This window comes from Podarcis cretensis (genome assembly GCF_951804945.1).
Source record: "Podarcis cretensis genome assembly, chromosome: 6".
In the NCBI taxonomy this organism is placed as follows: Eukaryota; Metazoa; Chordata; class Lepidosauria; order Squamata; family Lacertidae; genus Podarcis; species Podarcis cretensis.
In genome coordinates, this window is record NC_137175.1 from 3,063,389 (window position 1) to 3,077,928 (window position 14,540).

The 14,540-nt window shown below is 43.0% G+C and overlaps 1 protein-coding gene across 2 annotated transcripts in view; it reads right to left on the reverse strand.

Moving 5' to 3' along the window:
* Positions 1–14,436, reverse strand: part of ASXL1 (ASXL transcriptional regulator 1) — a 31,923-nt gene extending 17,487 nt beyond the window's left edge. For both annotated transcript variants that reach the window (XM_079978871.1, XM_079978870.1), the window contains exons 1-2: positions 14,317–14,436; positions 2,007–2,089 (exon numbers count right to left, since the gene is read on the reverse strand). In XM_079978871.1, the coding sequence (XP_079834997.1) occupies positions 2,007–2,089; positions 14,317–14,376 (143 nt within the window). In that variant the 5' untranslated portion in view covers positions 14,377–14,436. The remainder of the gene's footprint in view (positions 1–2,006; positions 2,090–14,316) is intronic.
* Positions 14,437–14,540: the final 104 nt, after the last annotated feature.

Genomic DNA, 14,540 nt, shown 5'->3' on the forward strand with positions numbered 1-14,540 from the left:
CCTGAGGACAATTTTTTGCAGAGGCCCCATCCTTATTTAGAAAGTAATTTACCTTCTGTAGACATGCAGTGATTCCATAGCAATGCCGGTGACATGTGGAGAGGAAATGACGTATCAAAAGAAAACAGAATGGAATTAACACAAAATATTCAAACTCCAGGTGGGAGATAAGCTATTTCAGACCAAAAAACAGTAACAGGGTATATCCAGCTTGGGACACTTTACTTCTGAAGTGCAAATAAATTTATTTATCTCATCGGCAAATAACTCTATACCTTATTAAATGCAGCTGGAGACCATAGGTATATCTAATTAAGTCTACACTTTCATTCCTGCATTTAAGCTCCTGTCTCAGTTAAAGGTGTTGCAAAATGAAAGATTGTACTCTGAAAATTTTCTGAAATGTCTTATAACTGAGTCTCAGCCTAAAACACAGCGTCAGAGTGTACCAAACATACTATGGGCCAGATTCAACTAATCAGATGCACTAGCAGAAGCCAGTGAAACAAGTTCTGCTAGTGAAATGGGACTCCCACCCTGCCCTCCCACAAGATGAAAAGCCTGCACTGACTGAACAATTGTAATAGCACAGTGCTGAATTCCTCCCTCTGTCTGTAGTATATCTTTAACTCAACAATAAAATGCACATGGATAAATGTAGGGGCTCAGATCTCTACCTAAACCGCCATGAGATCTTTTGATGAAGGGCAGTATATAAATGATGATGATGATGATGATGACGACAACAACAACAACAACAAGCTTGTTTGCTCTTGCCTTGATAACACACTTTATACTCAGGAGGGAGGGGAGATTAATTTATTTATTTACATATTTAGAATCCATACTTTTACAGAACTATTTCAAGGCCCAGTACAACATTTATTGATGAGAATCAATAAACACTGATTAACAAAGAAAACTCATCTTACAAAAGCCTGTCTAAACAATATAGTTTTCAAAAGATGTCTGAATGAAGAGAGGTGGTTCCTGCCGAACCTCTACTGGCAGGGAGTTCCACAGGGCGGGGCCTGGTCTCTAGTGATGGCCAGCCAAACCTCAGGGGCCATGTGGGGAGCCATCAGAAGTGTACCATCAGAGGATCTCAGCGATCAAGGTGGAACGTAAGAAATCAGACAGTGCGTAACATACTTCAGGCCCAAGTTAATTAGGGCTTTGTGAATTAACACAAGTGCCTTGAACCTGGTCTAGTATCAACCGGTGCTGCTCTTCCAGCAGCAGAGTAATGAGGCTGTTCCACAATCCCTTGGAAAAAGGTTCACATGGTGAAAAAGAGCAACAATGATCATACAATCTAACGAACACCCCGATGGACAAAAACAGTTAACAGCCATCGAAGTACAAGGTCTCTGTGATAATTTTACAACAGCATGATATAACTAACTCCATTGGGTTTAAACATGACATTTAGCCTTGTCAAATTCACCTGCTCATCATGCCTGGGACAATTCCACAAGTAACTGCTTTGTTTGGCGGGGGGGAGTGCTTGCAATTCAGCCTATGCATTGCATGGGATTCCAGTGGGGTCCAAACTTTTTTTCAGAGGCCCAGGCCGACCAAAGTTGTTGGCCTTTTTTTTTAGGATTGAAGTTGTTAAACTTTATTTAAGGTTGAACTTGTTGAGCTTTCTTTAGGATTGAAGTTCTTGAGGGTTTTTTAGGGGTTGGATTAGGCTCCCCAAACAGACTTTGGACATGCCTGGATTATGCAGGGCTATTGGGTTATTGATTTTATATGTGGTCTTGTTTGTGAACCACCCTGAGACTTCTGGGTATAGGGCGGTGTATAAATTGAAAACATAATAATAAAATAATTCTCAAACAGATCCAGGAAATCCACCTATTGAACCTAAAGTATGACATGGAAAACATTTTCAGACCAAATTCAGTTTTTTAAAGGCAAGGAAGAGGTGCACTAGAGGAAATAAAGAAGTCAACTTCATCCTAGACCATACTTTTAACTTAAACACGAAGAACAATACCAACCTCATTTCCTTTAGGCCTTCTGTTTCTATGACCTGCAAAATCTGTTTTGGGGTCATGGGTCCATCAGAGTAGTTTTCCAGCACCTGAAAAGATAAATAAACAGTTCAAGCTTAGCATGTAAACCGCAAGTCTAAGGCATTCAAACTGAAGATAAAGGGTTAGAGAATCTGGCCTAGCCTTTCTACAAAGCTATCGAACATGGATTTTTCAGGCCATAACATTCCCAATGCAAGCCCATGCTGACTCAAAATGAAATGAGTCGCTTGGCAAGATTTCGTCCAGTGCTGAAGGGCCAAGCTCAATGAGACAGGATTGCATCTGCAGACCTATTTTAAAAGCAGTCACTGGTGTGTGGGTGTACCATATTTCTCAATGTATAAGACACCCCCTATAAAAATAGGGCACGGATTACCCAAAGTTGTTGAGCTTTTTTTTGAAGGGGAATGCCCCGAGTTGTTGCGTTTTTTTAAGAGGGATTGCCGAAAATCCCAAAGACAAACGCAGACAATATCACACGTTGACGAAGCCACCAATCATCTGCCCAGTCACCAACAGCACCTGCCAATAGCCCACCAAATGCCGCGGTGGAGGCAAATCAACAACAGCCATTGCCGCGACCATCAATCACCCATCCAATCGCAGATAGCAATCTGCTGCTCATGGCAGGAACCAATCACCCGTCCCCACACTGCACTATCCATGTATAAGACAACCCCCAATTTGTAACATAATTTTTTAAATATAAATTCCTCATCTTGTACACAGAAAAATATAGTATTTGTTTAAGCAACTTACACACTGCTTAACTACAATAGTCTTTACAGTACAAAAAATAGATTTTTTTAAAATTATAAAACAAACTATAAAACAAGACATCAATTAAATGCCTGCCAGAATAAAGAAGTATTCAGTAGGCAGTGGAAGCTATTCTTATTAAAAATATATATAATTCATTACCCAATGTTCACCTTAAGGTCCCAGGGCAGGTTAGACATTATTAAAAACAGTTTAAAGCAACTTGCAATTACAGAAATAAGATGCATCCTTAAAATATAAACCTCAAGTGTCAAAACCAGAGTAAAGAGGCGTGTCTTCAGCATTTGCTGGAAGCCATATACTGAAGGTCCCGCACTGTGTGGGGAGGGAGTTCTTCAACTTAAGCAGGGCCAAGGTGTTTGGAGGGGGTTGTTTATTACCCCCCCCCCCCCCGCTTCTTTTCCCAATATAAATTGCTTTCCTTCAAGATACTATTTGCCCTCCTGGACAGATCATCAACTCTGGCCCTAAAAATCACAGAGTTGCTAGTACACTGGATGAACAGGTGTATTACCTCTCAGACTATGAAATTGTCAATGTCTCCTGGTGAAACAATTGACTCGCCAACAGGCAACCGCAGACTGGACCATGACCATGAAAGGTTGCACTTTTATTTCAGTGCCCTTTTTCAAAAAATGTATACAGTGTAAGAAGGCATATCATAGCTACAAGATACTGTGAGACACAAAGCTTTTCTTGAGACACATTTGGAATTTCTCAGCATCTCCTTTCAAAGACGCTGAAACAAACCTGTGCTGAGAAGGGGACCCCTTACTTTTGATCAAACACACTCTTCTTCCAGATAAAAGTATCATGTCAAATTATACAAACACGATAATGGAAAAAGAGATGACCTCATGGATGTTCTGTAAGCTACTATACATGTTATTGAAATAAATTCCATTGTGTAACCTAAAGCTCTTATTTCAGCCTACTGGTACTCTCAAAAATAGAGAGTGCTGAAATAAAGAGTTTGAGGCCCACAGTTTTCACTTACAGTCTCACTAAAAGGACAAGTTGGTAACACTAATTGTTGTGTGCATGTGAGAACATAAAGAATGGAGTTCCTGCAAAGCTGTGCCAAGGGAGTAGCAGCTGCAGGCCAGTTGAAGAGGTGAAACAGCATCAATGGGGCATCTCTGTTGGAAAGGAATGCAGGTCAGTAGCCACCAGTGAATCTCCACCTCCACAAAGAGAAAGATCAACCTGAACCACACATCCTGCTGTCACGCAACCGAGAATCTGCCAACATGTCCTAGGAAAGGTAAAAGCAAATTATATCCATAGCCCTCAGCTCTGCATTTGTCAGTACGTGATACTCCAAGAGCTGTGAATTATAAAGTTATTTGGCGCGAGACTAGGAAATGGAAACTGTGAAACACACACCTAAAGTTAATAGAAGCTCCCAGGGAATCTAAACAAGTGATCTAAAAGAAGGTGCTAAGCCACAAGGCACTGAGGAAAGCCATTCTAATTCTGAACAAAGACAACTACTAGCACAGACTTAAGTGATCCAGCCTCCTTAAAGGATAAAGAGTGACTCCAGGGCACTTTTCAGAAAGAGGTAGCCTTCATCAGTGAAAAAAGGAAGTAAGATCCTGGTGGAAGGGTTAAGCTCTGACGTGGTAAGACACTTGGACACCTTTGACACAAATCACACATAGAACATTAACCCAGAAAGAAATGTAGCTTGCAGCTGCACATCAATGGATCACATGAACCCGTTCTCTAACAGTTACATGTGAGATTAAGTAGAACTTGATAATTCAAATTAAATATAAAGCATGTCATGCTACAGGGCAAAAATAAAGCATGAACAAAAACACCAAGCTATAGAAGGATGTTCCTAAGGGGCACAATTTCGCCAGAAATTGTAATGATTGCTAGCTACCTTCACCAGTATTACAAGTAGTGCACACAATACCTATGAGCGTGTGAATAAGTCTACTGGAAGTCATAAAAATCACAGGAAACCAGCCACAAATATCTTGTGGATGCCTCAATGAAAATGAATGCTCAGCAAAAGGGCTTGGTAGATTGATCTCTAAAGTTTACTATAGTACACATCACATCTGAAAGGGTAAAACACTACGAAGGAAGAAAGCAGTTGTTTAACAAATCACAAGAGTTCTGAGATTTCTATGAGATTTCTTCTCTTGATATCAGATTTTATTATTATTATTATTTATTGAATGAATGCGTACACTGCCCTTCATCCGAAAATCGCAGGGCAGTTCACAACATAAAAATACAAAATGAGAACACAAAATGCATTAAAAAACCCCGCTAACCCCTTATCCCATAAACAAATGGCATATAAATATGAAACTAGCCCCCCTGTTGGCTTTTCAGACCACATGTTATCTTCACAAAGAACTTTCTGAAGCAGTTCTTTGATCACTGTGTAAGGGAAATAACTTAAAAACAGGGCAGAGCCGGAAGTACTGCCTGAAAATATTTTCAGTTTATGATGATCCAAACACCAGGGGATCCTGTGCTGCAGCTCCTCCAGATAGTTTGCTACCAAGATTAGCAGTTTGACTTTGGCATGTGTTGAGCATCATTCCAACTGTGTGTATTTAAAATACTTTTCTTAGAAGCTGCGTGCATAGAATGTATAAGGCACCCAGGGGAAACGAAGAAGACGTTTCAAAAACTATGAGGAGGTATGTGCAAAAAACATAGGTCTTATTCAAAGATCTGTTTTGAATGGGTTTGCAGTCGGCTTGAAAGCAACCCACAAACCAGGTGTGGGGCAGAAAGCCTTTAAGCAGATAATCTAACCTGAGGTTGAGCCAGCAACAAACCAGAAATAGAAAGGTACTGATGCTCCATACATATTAAGAAGACTCCAGACAAAAGGGGGCAAAAGCAATACTGGTCTGATAAACAAGTTCACTCGCAGAGCAAGGGAAAGCAAAGTCTTCTCACAAGAAGATTGCTGCTGTGACATTAAGAGGACTACAAGGCATGGACAAGATGAGCAAGGGGGCTGAGGTGCACATAGGGACTTATCAGCCATTCAATCTCAGTATTTTCAAGGTCAAGGCGGGTGACTATATTCCCTGCAACCTTGCCCCTGTCCTCTTGGTATTACCTGATAGCTTTATTTGAATGCTGCTGGCATTAATAGTGGTTAAGCAGCAACATATGCCAGGTGTCCAAGCAAAGTGTTTGACCCACAAAGATGAGAATCAGTGTATAAAATACAGGTGGAAGCGTCTAAGCAAAGCTGCCTTGATGCTCAGTATCACTCTGCACCTGAAGAGAATGACAAATAGTAAGGAACTCTACCCGCTCAGACTCTAGAAGCCTGACAGAGTTTCTGAATTTCCTAGTCCTATCAATAACTCAGTCAAATACAACCACCAGCATGAGTTTGACCAAACTGCGGGAGGCAGTGGAAGACAGGAGTGCCTGGCGTGCTCTGGTCCAGGGGGTCACGAAGAATCGGACACGACTAAACAACAACAACAAGCAATTTTCATTTACTTCTAAGAATTTTTATGTATATGGGGGGGGGGGCATATACCATCACTTGGTAGCCAAGCCCAAAAGGAAAAGTCTCATTTGGATGCATTTTGACTTGCCTACTGCTGACAATCACCATGAGGTAACTGATCCAAGTATCATTTATCAGTTTTAGACCCTTAAGTAGTAGCAGTTGCCAGGCCATGCTGCGTTCGCCTCTGCGTAGCTCCTTCATTATTTCAGCTATCGTGATAGACAGTGGTACCTCAGGTTAAGAACTTAATTCGTTCCGGAGATCCGTTCTTAACCTGAAACTGTTCTTAACCTGAAGCACCACTTTAGCTAATGGGGGCCTCCCGCTGCTGCCGTGCCGCCGGAGCACGATTTCTGTTCTCATCCTGAAGCAAAGTTCTTAACCCGAGGTACTATTTCTGGGTTAGTGGAGTCTGTAACCTGAAGTGTCTGTAACCCAAGGTACCACTGTAATTTTCAACTCTTTTTCTAACGATCCCTAGCATAGAATTTGCCCTTTCTAACGATCCCTAGCATAGAATTTGCCCTTTCCACACACTGGGTTAACATCTTCATCAAGCTGAACAATTACCAGCCATATGCTGTGGATGCTAAACTATTTTAGGAAGTGAAGTACAGAACTAAGAAACAGTAGCTGTTCTAGAATAAGAGTGAGGTGCCCAGTGGAAAGTTGAACCCAGGCCTCCCCAGTGCAAATTCTATGGACTCTCCACTACATCAAGATGGTTATCATGCTTGGTAGTAGTAAAATGAACTCAGTGAAGAACTTCAGTGGCAGGCATATATATTCTTAAAAGAAAAGCGTAAGTCTAAAAACTTTAGCAGAGTTTCAGAGCTGGACAAAAATTTTGGTTGCCATCATCACTGTGTGTCTCCCCTCCCTCCCTCCAAGCGCTCTGATAGATGCAGCTCATTTGTCCAAAGCATCATGAGAGTCTCCAGCTAATGCCTGGAATTGCCTAATGCAAGGACTAAAGCAAGAGGTACTCACAAGCATGGGGGAAGGTCAGTAATACTCCCACTGCTTTTCCTGCAAAAACTGGCATGAAGTAAGGGGCAAAAGCACTCTGTCCCACCCCTCAAGTTCTTCCACATGCCATAAGATGTTGGAAAGGGACCACAATCTCTTGTGCTTGATACAAAAGGAGACAAGATCTCACTTTATACTGGGCATCCATGGAAGCATCAGGTAGCAGTTTCCAGAATTAAGTGCATGGCTGCCACTGGCATTTTTGTGGCCCCTGTGGACAGAATAAGTATCACTGTATGAATGCTCTTGCACTAAATACAGTGGAACCTCGGATTAAGAGCTTAATTCGTTCTGGAGATCCATTCTTAACCTGAAACTGTTATTAACCTGAGGTACCACTTTAGCTAATGGGGCCTCCCGCTGCTGCCGCAGCTGCGCGATTTCTGTTCTCATCCTGAAGCAAAGTTCTTAACCCAAGGTACTATTTCTGGGTTAGCGGAGTCTGTAACCTGAAGCGTATGTAACCTGAGGTACCACTGTACTAAACTTGAACACAGCTAAACAAGTACAGTACTACCTTGGAAGTCGAATGGAATCCGTTCCAGAAGTCCATTTGACTTCCAAAATGTTCGGAAACCAAAGCATGGCTTCTGATTGGTTACAGGAAGCTCCTGCAGCCAATCGGAAGCCGTGGAAGCCCCGTCAGATGTTCAACTTCCAAAAATAGTCTGCAAACCGGAACAGTCACTTCTGGGTTTGTGGCGTTCAGGAGCCAAAACGTTAGAGAACTAAACTGTTTGAAAACCAAGGTGCGACTGTACACACTTCTGCACTAGACAGTCAAGCAGTGGGCGAATATTGTCCAAGAAAGGAAACCAACAACTAAAACTGAAAAGTTTCATCCTCAGTCAATAATATGGAAGACAGATCATCCAGACTACAGCCACATACAACTTGCCCTACTCAACGTAATTTTTTTAAGTACAGTGGTGCCTCGCAAGACGAAAAGAATCCGTTCCGCGATTCTCTTCGTATAGTGGTTTTTTCGTCTTGCGAAGCAAGCCCATTGACAGCTTAGCGGATTAGCACTATTAGCGGTTTAGCGGCTTTTAGCGGATCAGCTGATAAGCGGCTTAGGGCTTAGGAAAAGGGGGGGAAAAACCCCGCATGAACTCGCAAGACATTTTCGTCTTGCGAAGCAAGCCCATAGGGAAATTCGTTTTGCGAAGCGCCTCCAAAACGGAAAACCCTTTCGTCTAGCGGGTTTTCCGTCTTGCGAGGCGTTCGTCTTGCGGGGCACCACTGTACAAGGGAAACATTACTTCCTGAACCCAGCCTCTGAAAACAGCACAGTAAAAGCAGATGGCTGCATGATCCAGCCTGCAAATAACTGAGCATGGTGTATGTCAGGGGTTGGCAACCTAAGGCCCATGGGCCACAAGCAGCCCACGGGGGGTCATTTAACTGGCCCACAAGCTACCTCCGAACCAAGCCACCTGCTCGGCGAGTCCCCACGTGCTGCACTAAACTGGTGCAGGGACTCGCTTCCATGGCACTGGAAATTGCATCTGCGCATGCGCTGATGCCGAAAAACATGTCTGCACAGACGCCGACAATGGAAATTGCGGACAGACACGCCCCCCCCCCCGGTGATCCGGCCCACGGAGGAATCTCCGCTGGAGTGAACCGGCCCAGGCGAGGTAAACCTTGCCGACCCCTGATGTATGCAATGTTAGTGCTCATCTCTAGTTTGGAGTGGAGGAGGGAAGTGTTATCAGAGTTTTGATATAAGGTTTTACACGCCCACCTGAGGAATTTGTCCCCTAAATAGATACAATTATGCTTCAATTCTGCATATCCCCTCCTCCACACCTCTTTTTTTATTACTGGGAGTGGAGAATGGATGGGCTTTGTTATTTTTAAAGTGCAAACCAAAAAGAAGAAAGGACATGCCTCCATTTAAGATTTCACAATTCACATGCAGGGAGAAGCGTTTTTGTTTTGTTTTTTTTGCAACTGTAACCACACAGTAAATTCCTGAAACATTCCTCAGAATGCAAATAAGTTTGATCTCAGGAAGTGCTGGAAAACACTAAAGCAGAGAAGCTTCAGATTCTTGGAGCAAAATCCAATGTATTTTTAGTTGAAAGAACTCCCATCGTGTGCCATTGGGGTTAAGTCCAGGTCTATACCACTGCATGCCTAGTCAAAAGTCAGTCCTAGGTAAGTAAGTATAATACTGAAGCTATCAAAAACATGGCTCCGCTCCAGAGGTGAGAGGTTGCTAGTTTATCTACTTCTAATGACACCACAAAATTGTTTCCTTAGGCCTCTAACAAAGCAAGCCAAAAATTCTGCCCATACCTAGAGGCGATATATTTTAGTAATATTGAGAAATTTAATCAGCATCTACTAACTGCTGGCAGCTTTCTCAGGAAGAACGCCTACTTCTTACCATAAATGGGAACACACATGCATTCGCCTCTAAGAGCCTACACTTCTCACTCTCTCAACCATTAATGAAAACCTTTGTATCTCCCTCACAACTGCACGAACACCCCTCACAGCGAACAAGAAAATGGAATTAAAAAGTCACTTTCTTCTGGAAAATAACTCCTTCTGTGGGCCTTTAAAACCCTTGTTAAAAATCTATCCCTGCGCGAAAGAGTACAGGTGGCTGCTTCCTCTACCTTTAAAGAAGGTTTCTCCTTTGTAAAAAGGACAGTGAAAATTACCTCAACTAACCAAAATGTATGAGCCAGGCAGACTATTTCAATACAGTTCTTATGGAAGGAGAGGACTGGCAGAATCCGAAACCAGGGAGAGGAGTTGATGGAAGAAGATTGGAAAATTTAAAGTTTATATATAGAAATATCGCAAAATTAATGAGTGATAGAAAAATGGTGGATTGATATTTTATGGATTTAGCAGAAATGTTATAAGGAGTTAAGCATATATAAGTATTTTAGTTTTAATGTTAAAATAAGGTTTAAAAAATTGGTGAAAGGAGTGAAAGTAAAGTTACATTATATTGAGATAAAATACAGAACAAAAATTGGAAAAGATGGAAAGGATTTGCTGAAATAGTTAATCGAATTAGAATACAAAAAAGGGAGGTGTGAGGAGGTCAAGGAAACAAGCAAATGAAAGATAAGCTGGGAAGATTAGTTGTGTTTTTTGTTTTTGTGTTTTTTTTCTCTTTTTTTCTTATTGTGATGTGTTGTTTTGTTTTTGTTTAATATGGTGTTATTACTTTTACTTTTGTTTTTTGTAACCCTAACCCTTAAATTTTTTAATAAATATTATTTAAAAAAAGAATAAATGGTAAATCACCTATTCTCATAAAAGGGGAAAACACAATCCTGTTTTAAGAAACAGTCCTTCCCAATTGGACATGAGAATATGATTCCCAGCTTCTACCAGACATAGCACTAGGCAGAAATGAACCAATGCTCTATAGTGGCCGATACTTTCACCTCCTTGTTTCAGCCAATGGGAAACTACGAATGTGAGAACATCCAGAGCAGAAGAAACAATTTCCATGGGATGTCTTCCTGCCTCAGAGGTTGTAGCAACATGTCACTGTGGAATCTTATGTGGAAATGACAACAGCAGGCAAAATTCTTCTCCCTTTGCTGCAAGGCTTAAAATGTGGAAACAAGATGTCCCCATGTCATTATGAAGATGAAAACCAGTGGGCAGACAAAGTTTTCCAGGCTTTATTGAGTTTTCTTTTTAAAAATGTATTAAACAGCTGTAAGAGATTCCCAAGTCCTACCTCAACTCTGCAATGTGTGTACCAATTACTACTACATAGGAGAAACTTTTCTCTTTACACATATTGTGGGGAGGAGATAGTGTTCCTGCCTCTAGAGCAGGGGTCAACAACATGTGGCCCATGGGCCGGATGCGGCCCACAAAGACTATTTTACCGACCCACGAGTTGCCCCCGAACCAAGCCACCCGCTTGGTGAGTCCCCCACGTGAGATACCGGAAATCACATCTGGGCATGTCCAGACGCCGAAAATCGCTTTTGCACAGGCGTGATTTTTGGCGTCTGGGCATGCGCAGAAGCAATTTCCAGCGCCACGGACATGCGCAGATGCGCTTTCTGGCATCACGCTGTGCCAATCCGGCCCACGGACGATCTCTGTGGGAGTGATCCAGCCCATGGCCGGTAAACCTTGCTGACCCCTGCTCTTTGAGCTTGCTCTGCTCGGCAAGTCAATATACAATACAGTAACAGTGTTATCATGGTACTAAAAGTCCCTATCGTAGTCAGGCAACACAGATATACAGTGGTACCTCTGGTTACGTACTTAATTCGTTCCGGAGGTCCGTTCTTAACCTGAAACTATTCTTAACCTGAAGCACCACTTTAGCTAATGGGGCCTTCCACTGCTGCTGCCGCGCCGCCGCTGCACGATTTCTGTTCTCATCCTGAAGCAAAGTTCTTAACCCGAGGCACTATTTCTGGGTTAGCGGAGTCTGTAACCTGAAGCGTATGTAACCTGAAGCGTAAGTAACCCGAGGTACCACTGTATCTGACATGCATATGCCAACATGAATGAACTTAAACAGAAATGACTCTTTACTCACACATAGACAAGTATATATCAGGAAAACAGAGGTGACTAACTCTGAGCTTGGAAATTCATTTTCATACCATGAACCAGAAGCAATCTTTCAAAAAAAAATTTATTCTACCACATTGTATATTGCCTCTAATGTGGAAAGAACTGTGCAACCATATACTATGCTTCAGACAATTTCTGTGTAACTCATTCCAAGCCCCATGACATAAGTATAAATTATAGGACAAGCTCTCAAATTTCTTGCATCCTGAGGGAGTGCTCTATGGAGAATGAATGAAGTATAAATCCCTGTTGCATTGAAAAATTTCTAAATACACAAAATGGAATTCCAGTCCAATGCTTCATTATTTCCTGACTGGCTCCTCTCTTCCCATTATAAGATCCTTATTGCAAAGCTGGTGTGCTGCAGTAGGTATGAGGTTGAGCTACAAATATGCAAGTCCTTGGGTTTGAATCTCAAGTGTGCAATGAACTTAAAAGTTGGCCTCAGACACACATCTATCTCAGCCTTAATCCTGTCCATCTGGGGAACACACTAACTTACATTATAGGCATATGAATCATTTTGAACATTTGAAAGCATTATACAAATGTGAAGAATATTATTGTAAAAACACTCAGTCTTGTGACCCATTTCATCAGTTACCCACAAGGCGGCTGTATCATAATGATTTCAATACTAACCCCACTTACATTAGAGTAAGTCCTACTGAATTCAATGGGGCTTAATTCTGAGTAGACATGGCTATGTTTGTGTTGTAACATGGCTACCCCTCTAAATGTTATTACAGTGGTACCTTGGTTTTCGAATGTAATCTGTTCTGGAAGACCGTTTGAGTTCTGAAATGTTCGAAAACAAAAAACCCAAAACGGAAGACACGTGGCAAGTTCGACTTCTGAGGCGTGTTCTAAAACCAAACCATTTACTTCCATGTTTACAGCATTCAAAAACCGAAATGTTCGTCAACAGAGACGTTTGAAAACCAAGGTGCCACTGTATTGTGTTTCTCCTTATTTTAAGGAGACTGAAACAACTGTCATTTGTTTGTAGATGAACTTGTCTATTACTAGCACAGCCTTCACAGAACCTACACACAAACATAAATGTGATGTTAGCACCTTGGACATGTGACCACATTTGGAATATTGTGTATCGTAATTTCACTTCAGAAGGAAGCAGTAAAAATGACTGGGGTCTGCAGCAGCTCTCCTATGAGAAAAGGTTACATCATTTGGGACTTTTTAGTTTGGAGGAAAGTCAAGTTGGGGCATTTCAGAACTTTATAAAAAGCTTTTACCCCTCTCTCATAACACTAGAACCTGTGGCAATCCAATGAAGTTGAAAGGTCAAGAGAAAAGAAAGTTCTTTTTCACAGAACTATGACACTTCTTACCAAAGCATGGTGGCCACCAGCCTGGGTGCCTTTAATGGTGGATTAGAAAAATTCAAGGAACACAAGGATATCTACAGGACCGTTATGTTCTCCTTCCACTGTCAGATGCAGCATGCCTCTCAATACCAGCTGTTAAGAATTACATCCAGGAGAGCACAGATGCATTCTGGTTCTCTGTGCGGACTTACTGCCAAGAGGTCTGGTTGGTCACTGCGAGAACAGGATGGTGGACTAGACAAATCTTTGGCCTGATCCAGCAGCCGGGGACAGAGATTCTGCATCAGGGGAATGGGGAAACTCAAGGCCCTCCAACTGCTGTTGAAATCCCACTGCCAATCCGGTCAGGGGATGATGGGAGTTGTAGTCCAGCATCACCTGGAGGGCTTCGCACGTTTCCCACCTCCACTTTGTGTATCCTGTGCAGGGCCTAAGAGCCCCAAAGACCGAACTGGGGGGAATTTCAAGTTTTGAACCTTCTGCATGGCCTTTCCCTCACTGCGAGAGGTCAAGTTGCAGGGAACCAGGCAGAGGGCCTTCTTGGTGGTGGCACCCGCCCTGTGGAATGCCCTCCCATCGGATGTCAAGGCGATGGACAACTACCTAACATTCAGAAAACATCTGAAGGCAGCCCTGTTCAGGGAAGTTTTTAATATGTGACATTTTAGTGTATTTTTCATCTCTGTTGGAAGCCGCCCAGAGTGGCTGGGGAAACCCAGCCAGATGGGCAGGGTACAAATAATAAATTATTATTATTATTATTATTATTATTATTATTATTATTATATGACACCCTACGGGGGTCACCCGGGAGAGTGGAGGGGGAGTTGTGCCCACGTAGCTCTCCCACCTGGAAAAGGTGAGGGGGGACCCCTGCAACGTTTCCATGGGGAAGCAGCCCCTCCCTCCCCGCCCCCCACAAAGTGACAAAGGGAAGCAAGAGCCCCATAACAACCCCCCCAATGCACACACCAAAAAGGAGGGAAAAAACCCCACGCGAGGGGCTTCTTCTTCCCCCTCCCCACTTTCTCACCAGGCGGGCGGCCTCGGCCCACGTGCGCTCCTTCTTCCTCCTCTGCCTCATCTCCTTCATCTTCCTCCGAGGGGAAAACAAGCGAGGGGCGCTCCCGGCAGGCAGGCAGGCAGGCAGGCGCGCGCGAGAGAGGAGGTGGAGGGGGGGGCGGCGGCGGCGGCGGCGGCGGAGGACAACAGCGGCCGCGGGTGGGGGTGGGGGGGGCAGAGAGCGGGAGCGAGCGG